Genomic DNA, 10,485 nt, shown 5'->3' on the forward strand with positions numbered 1-10,485 from the left:
AATTCTTCTTCTCATTTCTAATGTTTTCCTTCCCTCTCTCAAGTTTTTTATTCCATGAGTATGAAAAGTGTGACTTGTATTCTATATAAGCAAGCTTGTAGATTCACCAAATTGATCAATTGATTATGCTTTAGCTTCATCTTTTTATACATTTTTAAGCTATTCCTCTTTTACTCAATAATTAGACTCGAAAGCAAAATAACATCACATTCGTTCTCATTTCTGTTTTTTCACCTTCTGTTACTCCCTGGATGTTATGAAATTATATTCATGCTTGAAAGCATAATAATATACTTAAACAAAATAAGAAAACTGCAACAAGATATTTTACAATACTTAATTCAAAACAAAACAAAATATTTGATCAAACTGTGTCAAACAAGTCATCAATTACTCTCTAAAGTCATGCCCATGGTTTTAAATTGCGGTCCGCAACCGCAATTGCACCCGCAATATTGCGGATGCGGTTGGCTCCGCAACCGCATCGGACCGCAATTGCGGTGTGATTTTGAAATCGCGCCTCCGGAAGTATTAGGAACCCCATCGGACAATTTTAATCATGTTTTTTTAAGTATTCTCATCAAAAATCAATATATTAGAATTCTAAAACTCAATTTACTTCTTATATAATGAAAAAACATAACATTAAGTGTTTTTCAATATAATATTTCAAACGCTTCCTTTTAAAAATTCACGCCGCAACGGCCGCAATGCGCATCGCAACAAGCGCAATGACCGCAATCGCAGCATCCGCAACCGCAACCGCATCCGCAGCCGCAACCGCAATTTAAAACCATGGTCATGCCACATTCGCAACAAATATAGTACTCTCTATATTATGCTGCATTCAGATCATTTAATTGGTGTTATGGATAGATTGAGACTTTTGTTCATGAAAGAATTGCTCCATTATTGAAAGGCTGAGACCATTTGTCAAAGCAGAAGTTGTTGTTAATGCAGCTTTTAAAATCCTGAGACCCTGCATTATCATTCAATCAAATATTGTGAGATGTAAATCTGATACAGGTAACACTTGAACAAAGCGCACGCGCGAGATAATAAAAGTTTCAGGGAAGCCTTACCTCCTTGACACCAATGCTGACAACCCTTTCTTCCAAGTCATTAAGTGGGACATTCATTCTTTCTAGATAGGAAACAACATTACTAGATGACATTGGACTCATTACCAAATCATCTGTCACCATAAAAGTTAATGGCCCTTTTGCATATCCTCCAGAAATCGGAGATTTAGGATCCATGTATCCATATGGTTCACTTCTATCTTTATAATCACCATGAATAGGTAATATTTGGTCTCTGAGTTTGAATTCCATCGAAATCAAGGGTTTAGATAATTTCTCTTTGATTTCATAAGATGTCAAACATCTAGCTGTACACAACCCAGTCATGCTTTTGTATAAATTATCAATGCAGCTCAAAAAAGAGAATCCTTGGAGCATATGCAACACACCTCCCAAAGGAAAGGTAAGAAAACTAAAAACAAAGTCAGCAAAATCTTCTTTCGCCTCAACAAACAGAATTTTTTCATTCGATTTTCTTCTAAGTATTTTCACAACCATATTTGATTCATCAGATGGTTCATCTTCTAACTCTGATTCACCAATCCAAAATTCCAATCGGTTTCTCGGGTCTAAATTACTAACCAATTTTACCTTTTTAAAGAAAAAGTCTGTCAAAGGAGTCTTTGATATCAAAGAAAACTTGAGAATATCAACTACCTAATCAAACAAAATATAAACAATATTATATACTAGTAATAAATAGAAAGTAGAATTTTTTTTTGTTGAGAAAACATACCTCTTTCTTGCTGATATTTATTGTTTGTTTATCAACCGCGTCAATGTCCTTGATTCCAAGCTTCTGAAAGAGACTTAAACTTGTTCTAAGAAGATTAGGCATCACGAAAAGATTGTCGGAAATAACAAAAGTCGAACTATGGTTGACAAAGCCATTTTCGGTGTTGTTTTTCTGTGGAACTACTACATTCATTAGGTTTCCACAAGTGCATAATTGATCCTTGAAAGTACACAAACTGTACCAATTTTCTCTTCTGCAAGTCTCGTCCTCACAGAAATAGTACATCAAGGGTTGTGTTTCATCGATGTTGAGTTTCATGTTCTGGCAATAACGTTGCATTGAGTTCCTTGGATTGAGTAACATTTCTTTGCATGTGTTTGACCATAGAAATTGTTCATCGAGATTTGATACACTTTGATAGAGTGAGCTAATGCTGCCAAAGTTTACTGCTTCTATATTTGAATCCTTAGCTACGAGTTTTGCAATTGTCCCTAAGGGCAATGTTAAGAAGCTGAAGAAAACGTCGACAAAATCTTTTCCTGCCTCAGCATACACAACTTTGTTTTTCTCTTTGTCAATAAAAACTGTTAGGGGAACTTGATCATTGTCACTTTGTTGACCTGATGCATTTGCAGCCATGGTATGAACCGAGTTACTCTAAAAGACCACAAAACTGTTGCCACAATCGAGTAAGAAAACTGAAGAGATGCCTTGCTAAAATGGAGTTTCTCTTATTTAAATGAGTTTTACATAATGATTGTAAAAATTGGAAAAGGTTACTTTCTAGAGGGCTTTGGGAAGGAAACAAAATTAATCATCCTCTACATATGTTAACAACGGTAGAACTCCCTCTCTCCCTATGCGCCACTTTGCATATGTTTAATTGTTGGTTTCGATAGAGATCTCTCTCCAATTTTTTTTTTTTGGTTTTATTGATTTTTCAGCAATATTTTACTGAATTTATATTTTTAAAATACAAATTTATTTTTTCTTCATTATTATATCATTGATTTTGAAGTTAATAATATAAAAGTGAATAAAATAATTTTTATTACCTATAAATTCATAGTATTTTAACCTGGTCTTAGGCGCACAACAATGGTAAATTTTCTTGCGGGAGAGATTAGTCTGAATCCTTAAGGCTAGAAGTGTCAAGATAGATTAGTCACAATCTTGGGCCAAAAGGAAATTTTCTTAAGGAAAATCCACATGGAAAAGATTGGCTTAGATGTCGAAAAATCTTGATTCATTGTATATGATCAAGTGTTTGGCTAACAAATCGTATCTAAAACAACAAGTCTACTCATTCAAAATGGTAGAGAAAAAAATTATAGTGGAGAAGTTGATAGAATTTCATTAGATCATTGATGATATAGAGAATATGGAGGTGCAGATTGATGATGATAACAACTTGTTAAGATCATTATCGATATCCTTTAAGTATTTTAAAAATTCTCTTGTTTACCGTAACGTAAGGAAGACAATATTACTTTGAATGAAGTCTAAACGGTTGGGAGATCCAGGAAATATTAAGAGGGATTGCTCTAAGATGAAGAGCAATGAAGAATTTGTTTAGATTAAAGTCTCTGTGAGATATTGTATCGAACTCTAGTATGGTCGAAGGGTAGCTTCTTGGTTCGACGGGATTAAGCATGAAGTCGAAGGTTGTTCACATGCTTGTGTCGAAGATGCTAGGGTCGTTAGCATGTTAAATTAGGTTTTAGTGTTTAAACCCTAATTTGTTAAATTAGCTTGTTTATTAAGTTGGCTTGTTTAATGGGCCTTGTGGAAAAAGCCCATTAGTTAGTATGTTAGGTTTTATTATAAATAGCATACTAGTCTCTCATCATTGAAAAAAAAGCTGCAAATCCTAATTTGGGGTGAGAGAGGTTATTTGCTATTCTTATAAACTTGTAATCTTGTTTTAAGAGAAAGTAAAAGAATAGCAGTTATAACCAATCTTGTGTTCTTCTTCTTCCTTGTCCTTTATTCTTCCCTTGTATTATACTTTGTTCTTGGCATTGAATTCACAACAAATTGGTGCGGTGAGCGTGGAGAAGATGCCTTCAACAAAGTATGAGATTAAAAAGTTCACCGGAGTGAATGATTTCGGTCTGTGGAGCTTGAAGATGAAAGCCCTACTATTTCAGCAAGGTTGCTTGGAAGCATTGAAGGGAGTGGCAACCATGAATGCAGATCCAACACAACGCAATTTTGTTGAGCCTTGGTGATAAGATTCTCCGGCCGGTATCAAAGGAGACGACGGCATCAGGGTTATGGGTGAAACTTGAAAGTTTGTATATGACCAAATCGCTGGTAAATCGACTCTACCTGAAGCAGGCTTTGTATTCATTCAAGATGGTTGAAGACAAATTGTTGGCTGAGCAGTTGGATATGTTCAACAAGCTGATTCTTGATCTTGAAAATATTGATGTGAAGATCGATGATGAAGATCAAGTGCTGTTACTATTGTGTTCTTTGCCTCGATCACATGCTCACTTCAAAGAAACTCTCCTGTATGGAAGGGAGTCCCTGACGTTTGAAGAAGTTCAATCAGCCTTGTATTCTAAAGACTTGAACGAACGAAAGGAGCATAAACCTTCGACTGTTGGCGAAGGTTTGACCGTTAAAGGAAAACTCTTACGAAAGGATGGTAAGTTTGACAAGAAGAAGGGCAAAAGCCAGTCGAAGTCTTACAGTGGCGAAGCATCTGACATTCGATGCTATCATTGTAAGAAGGAGGGTCACACAAGAAAGGTGTGCCCTGAACGCCTGAAATATCATGGAGGTAAGGATAATGGTAATGCAGCCATTGTTCAAGATGATTTCAAATCATCTGACGTCCTTGTGGTTTCGAGCAGTGACTCTAGGAAGGAGTGGATTATGGATTCAGGTTGCACTTGGCACATGACTCCAAACAAAGACTTGTTCGAGGAATTATGTGATCAAGATGGTGGATCAGTACTGCTGGGAAACAATAAAGCTTGCAAAATTGCAGGTGTTGGATCTGTGAGATTCAAACTCCATGATGAGTCAATAAGGTTGTTGACTGAAGTCAGGTATGTTCCTGATTTGAAGAGAAATCTACTTTCTCTTGGTGAATTCGACAAGAAAGGATATGTTTTCCAAGGAGAGAAAAATATCCTAAGGAAGTTATGAGGAGTCGAAATAAGACTGAATGGCTGAAGGCCATGGATGATGAGATGAAATCTCTTCATGATAATCACACTTGGGAACTGATCAAGAAACCTGTTGGGGCAAGGTTAGTCAGCTGTAAATGGATTTTCAAAGTTAAGGAAAGAATTGAAGGAGTGACGTCGAAAAGATACAAGGCAAGGTTGGTCGCAAGGGGTTTCACTCAGAAAGAAGGTGTCGACTTCAATGATGTGTTCTCTCCTGTTGTGAAGCATAGGTCCATTCGAATGTTGCTTTCCATGGTGGCACAGTTCGACCTTGAACTGGAACAGATGGATGTGAAGACTGCGTTCTTGTATGGTGATTTAGATGAAACGATCCTGATGAGGCAACCTGAAGGGTATGTCGAAAAGGGAAAGGAAAATTATGTGTGCAAGCTAAAAAGATCTTTATATGGGCTGAAACAATATCCTCGACTGTGGAATAGGAGATTCGATAAGTTCATGGCACACATAAGTTTCATTAGAAGTCAGTTCGATCACTGTGTTTACTTCAGATTTCGACCTGGTAATTCATTTGTTATTTTGTTGCTTTATGTGGATGATATTCTCATAGAAAGCAACAGTGTCGAAGATGTGATGAGGGTGAAGGGTGAACTCAATAAGGAGTTCGATATGAAGGATCTGGGAGCTGCTTCCAGGATTCTTGGAATTGACATTCGAAGAGATAGAAAGAAGTCAAAGTTATGCCTATCTCAAGAGGCATATCTACAGAAGATTCTTGAAAAGTTTGGTATGTCGAATTCGAAGCCAGTTGTGACTCCAACAAACCCTCAATTCAAGCTGAGTATTGATCAGTGTCCCAGTACTGATGTCGAAAGAGCCTATATGAATAACATCCATATGCTAATATAGTCGGATCTTTGATGTATGCTATGGTCTGTACTAGACCCGACATAACATACGCAGTAAGTTTTGTAAGCAGGTACATGGCGAATCCAGGAAAGGCTCACTGGCAAGCATTGAAGTGGATTTTAAGGTACATAAATGGGTCTCTGAATAGAGTCCTAATTTATGGTGGAGCCTTAGGTGAAGATAGTAAAGCAGTAATCGAAGGATATGTCGACTCTGATTATGCAGGTTGTATGGATTCCAGAAAATCTATTTCTGGATATGTTTTCACTATGTTTGGCACAACAGTTAGTTGGAAAGCAACACTTCAGAAGGTTGTTGCTCTATCAACCACTAAAGCGGAGTATATTGCCTTAACTGAAGCTGTGAAAGAAGCATTGTGGCTTAAAGGTTTTGCAAAGGAGCTGAAACTTCAAGGTCGGAGTATCAATGTTAAATGTGATAGTCAGAGTGCAATACACTTGTCGAAGAATTCAGCCTATCATGAGCGAACTAAGCACATTGATGTGAGGCTGCATTTCGTCAGAGGAGTAATCGAGCATGGAGAAGTCCAAGTGCTGAAGGTTTCGACTGAAGACAATGCTGCTGATATGATCACCAAGACATTGCCGAGTTGCAAGTTTTTCCACTGTATGTAGTTGCTAAAGCTGCATGAAGAAAGCTAGTTGTTCCCTTGATGTTGTAGAGTTAGATCCAAGGTGGAGATTTGTGAGATATTGGATCGAACTCTAGTATGGTCGAAGGGTAGCTTCTTGGTTCGACAAGATTAAGCATGAAGTCGAAGGTTGTTCACATGCTTGTGTCGAAGATGCTAGGGTCGTTAGCATGTTAAATTAGGTTTTAGTGTTTAAACCCTAATTTGTTAAGTTAGCTTGTTTATTAAGTTGGCTTGTTTAATGGGCCTTGTGGAAAAAGCCCATTAGTTAGTATGTTAGGTTTTATTATAAATAACATACTAGTCTCTCATCATTGAAAAAAAAAACTGCAAATCCTAATTTGGGGTGAGAGAGGTTATTTGTTATTCTTGTAAACTTGTAATCTTGTTTTAAGAGAAAGTAAAAGAATAGCAGTTATAACCAATCTTGTGTTCTTCTTCTTCCTTGTCCTTTATTCTTCCCTTGTATTATACTTTGTTCTTGGCATTGAATTCACAACAGTCTCCTTAGACGAGGATAATTATGAGAGTGTTGGTGCAGTGTCAAGTTTAGAGACTAAAAAGAGTTAGGTCATGTGCTCAAGTAAATAATACTTTGAGACTTTGAAGTTGGGAGATGGTTTGGTTGTTTGACTCGGTAACAACAAAACTTACTAAATTCATGGTGTTGGTATGCTTATCTTTAAAGTGTTTGATGATTGTTAGTTCCCTCTATGCAATATGAGGTATGTTCTCGGATACTAGAGCTCAACAAAAGACTTAAGCCGCAAATGCACTGATGGAGGTGACACACCTGATGGGAGTGGCCAAGAATAATTGGTTAGCTAAGTTTGTTAGGTGGTTAGTGAGTTGGTTCACGTGTTCATTCCTTGGTCACATCATTGCAATAGGTTTTTTGGATCATTTTCATAAGAATAAACATAAATGTTCACATGGTTTTAACTTGCAGTTGCGGTTAGAGTTGTAGGTGTTACGATTGTGATCATTGTAGTTGTTGTGATGCGCATTACAATTGTTTCAACAATTTTAATTGAGATGCAACATAAATTTTGATTGAGAAGAGTTAAGATTTTTCAATACATTAAAAGTAAATTGAGTTTTGGAAGTTCTGAAACTATGAGTTTCGATAAAAAAAAATACTTTAAAAAGTTTAGGTGAAATTATTTGATATAGTTCTTAATGCAATAGCGGGGGTTACCTCAACAACAATATTAAAATCACAGTATAATTACGTTTCGATGCAGTAGCGGAGATTACCACATCAACAACATTACAACCATAATTGCAATTGCAACCTACAATATATAGCCCTGCTCAATTGAGTTTTTCATTCTTCAACAGGAACACATTTCATCACATACTTGATAAGTTAGATGATATTTATACTTATAATAATAATAATAATAATAATAATAATAATAATAATAATAATAATAATAATAATAATAATAATAATAATAATAATAATGGTAATGGTAACATGTGCCCTTATGACACATGTTAAGAGTTGAATGTAGAATTTTTTTCTTAAAAGTTATACATTATTTTCATTAAAAATTGATAATTAATGTGTTTAATTCAATTTATAATACAAATTTTTTATATTTAAGTTTTATAACATGTGCCACAAGAGCACGAGTTAGCTTTATCCTAATAATAATAATAATAATAATAATAATAATAATAATAATAATAATAATAATAATAACAATTAAAAAAAAACCACAGCAAGATTTCAAAATTCTTAACTTGAAACAGTTACAAATTGTTTGATCAAATTGTGTCCAACAAATCATCAAGGACTTAAGAATGAGAAATATGAAAACACTACACCAACATCAGAATAGTTAACTTAAAGTATAACAAAATATAGAACTCTATTGTGCAGAGCATTGGAGCTTCTAATTTGTTACTGCTCTTGCAAGATCTACTCTTTATGGATAGACAGTGCCCTTTGTTCATTCATCAATTGCTCAATTATGTAAAGGTTTAGACCATTTGTCAAAGCAGAAGTTGTGGTCAATGAAGCTTTTAGTATGCTGAGACCCTACAACATCAAAACAAAAACTCAGTTTTTATAAACCTGATGCAAGAAATATAAATTTTTTTATACACAACTATACCTCCTTCCTGCAGATCCTGACAGTTCTTTCTTCCACATCATTGAAGGGCACCTTCAATTTTTCTAAATATGAAACACCAGAAATTGTTGACATTGGTGACACAACCAAATCATCAGTCACCATGATTGTTAATGGACTTTTAACATATCCTCCAGCAATAGGGGATTTATAGTCCACAAAATTTACTCGTTCATTAGTCCTATCCAGATTATGGTCATGTATCGGTAATATCTGATGCCTGAGTTGAATTTCCCATTGAATAGTAGGCTTAATTAGTTTATCCTTTACCACACTTGACCTAAAACCTTTGTCTGAAGACAACTCAGTCATGCTCTTATATAAAGAATCAATGCAGCTTAAAAACGAGAATCCTTTGAGCATATGCAACACTCTTCCCAAAGGAATGATCAAAAAGCTAAATATAAAGTCAGCAAAATCTTCCTCTGCTTCAACATACATAATTTGACCATTTGATTTTCTTCTCACTACTTTCACAACCATTTCATCAAATGGTTCCATGACATCTCCAATCCAAAACTCCAATTGATTTCTTGGGTCTAAACCACCAACAAACTGTTCCCTTTTGAAGATAAATTCCGTCAAAGGAGTTTTGGATATCAAGGACAACTTGAAAATATCAAGAACCTATTCAAATCAGAGATTAAAAAGTTAATGGTTGAGAAAACAAATTATCTCCCCAATTTCAAAATGAATATTACCTTTAAAATAAGAAATTAGAATATAAGACGAACCTCTTTCTTGCTGACATTGAAGGTTTGTTTATCAATAGTGCCAACGTCATTGACACCTAGCTTCTGAAGTAGATTTAAACTTGTTCCAACAACATTTGGCATCATATTAAGATCATCAAAAATAATAAAAGTGGAAGTTACCTTGACAAAGGAATTTAGTTGATACAAAATCCGTGCTGTTTCCTGTTTTAATAGTTTTCCGCATATACACTTTTGATTTTTTATGAAACTCACACAAGACCTATTTTCAATTTTGCAAGCCTTGTTCTCACAGAAGAAGTAGGATATCTTGGGAACAGTATCGGCAATGTTCAATTTCATACTCTGCCAGTATTCTTCCATGAAATTCCCAGGGTTAAGTAGTATTTTCTTGCAGGTATGTGACCATAGATATTGTTGATCAAGATCTTTCAAACTTTGATAAAGTGAGCTAATGCTGCCAAATCTCACTGCTTCGATGTTTGACTCTTCAGCTACAAGCCTAGCAATAGTTCCTAAAGGCAGGGTAAAGAAGCTGAAGAGAGCATCAACGAAATCATTCCCTGCCTCAGCAAACAGGACTCTGCTTTTCTCTTTGTCCACCAAAAATGTCAGGGAAACTTGGTCAACTTGTTCATGTGACCCATTTTCAGCCATGGTATGGGAATTTACGAGACCCTAAGAAGTTACACTAAGATAGAACTTTTGCAGCAAACTAAAAAAGTTAAAACATTATTATAGCTTCATAGAATAAGAATCACGGATCTCTTATTTAAATTATTTCAATATTAGTGTTCTAGTTACTATATACAAGACGGCTTTGGAAAGGAAAACTTTATTAATCACATACATTGGATAAACGATCAGCAATGCTTGCTTCAATGAACTTTCTATAACGATGACAATATCTCCATTGAAAAACATAAACCAATTAATCAACATTCAGTTATCCAAGAAACCTTAATATTCTTAATTTTTGTCTATGTTGTGTTTCACAAGTTCCAAAGAAACTCTTCACTGCTTATACTATTTTTATTTTAGGAATATTCAAATCCAAATTGAGTCAAATAAATTTTTTAAATCGATAAAAATTGAAAAACTGAAAAAAAAAT

General features: G+C 35.1%; 2 protein-coding genes across 2 annotated transcripts; both read right to left on the reverse strand.

Annotated features, from left to right (window-relative positions):
• Positions 1–856: 856 nt before the first annotated feature.
• LOC131614158 (uncharacterized) lies at positions 857–2,457 on the reverse strand. The gene is made up of 3 exons (XM_058885784.1): positions 1,819–2,457; positions 1,083–1,739; positions 857–979 (listed from the first exon to the last, which is right to left on the reverse strand). Exons 1-3 carry the CDS (start codon positions 2,455–2,457, stop codon positions 857–859), a joined length of 1,419 nt encoding a protein of 472 aa, XP_058741767.1.
• A 5,989-nt stretch (positions 2,458–8,446) lies between these two features.
• LOC131614159 (uncharacterized) lies at positions 8,447–10,030 on the reverse strand. Its single transcript, XM_058885785.1, has 3 exons — positions 9,395–10,030; positions 8,643–9,287; positions 8,447–8,566 (listed from the first exon to the last, which is right to left on the reverse strand). The coding sequence occupies exons 1-3, from the start codon at positions 10,028–10,030 to the stop codon at positions 8,447–8,449; spliced, it is 1,401 nt and encodes a 466-aa protein (XP_058741768.1).
• Positions 10,031–10,485: the final 455 nt, after the last annotated feature.

Source organism: Vicia villosa, linkage group LG6 (assembly GCF_029867415.1).
Source record: "Vicia villosa cultivar HV-30 ecotype Madison, WI linkage group LG6, Vvil1.0, whole genome shotgun sequence".
In the NCBI taxonomy this organism is placed as follows: domain Eukaryota; kingdom Viridiplantae; phylum Streptophyta; class Magnoliopsida; order Fabales; family Fabaceae; genus Vicia; species Vicia villosa.

What these genes read in the sequence shown, in the direction of transcription:
- LOC131614158 (XM_058885784.1), bottom strand. Translation starts at nt 2,457, where the DNA reads ATGGCTGCAAATGCATCAGGTCAACAAAGTGACAATGATCAAGTTCCC. An exon ending in TAAATATCAGCAAGAAAGAG is followed by an intron (nt 1,740 to 1,818) that starts GTATGTTTTCTC and finishes TTGTTTGATTAG; the next exon opens with GTAGTTGATATTCTCAAGTT. An exon ending in TCAGCATTGGTGTCAAGGAG is followed by an intron (nt 980 to 1,082) that starts GTAAGGCTTCCC and finishes ATGATAATGCAG; the next exon opens with GGTCTCAGGATTTTAAAAGC.
- LOC131614159 (XM_058885785.1), bottom strand. Translation starts at nt 10,030, where the DNA reads ATGGCTGAAAATGGGTCACATGAACAAGTTGACCAAGTTTCCCTGACA. An exon ending in TCAATGTCAGCAAGAAAGAG is followed by an intron (nt 9,288 to 9,394) that starts GTTCGTCTTATA and finishes TGATTTGAATAG; the next exon opens with GTTCTTGATATTTTCAAGTT. An exon ending in TCAGGATCTGCAGGAAGGAG is followed by an intron (nt 8,567 to 8,642) that starts GTATAGTTGTGT and finishes TTGATGTTGTAG; the next exon opens with GGTCTCAGCATACTAAAAGC.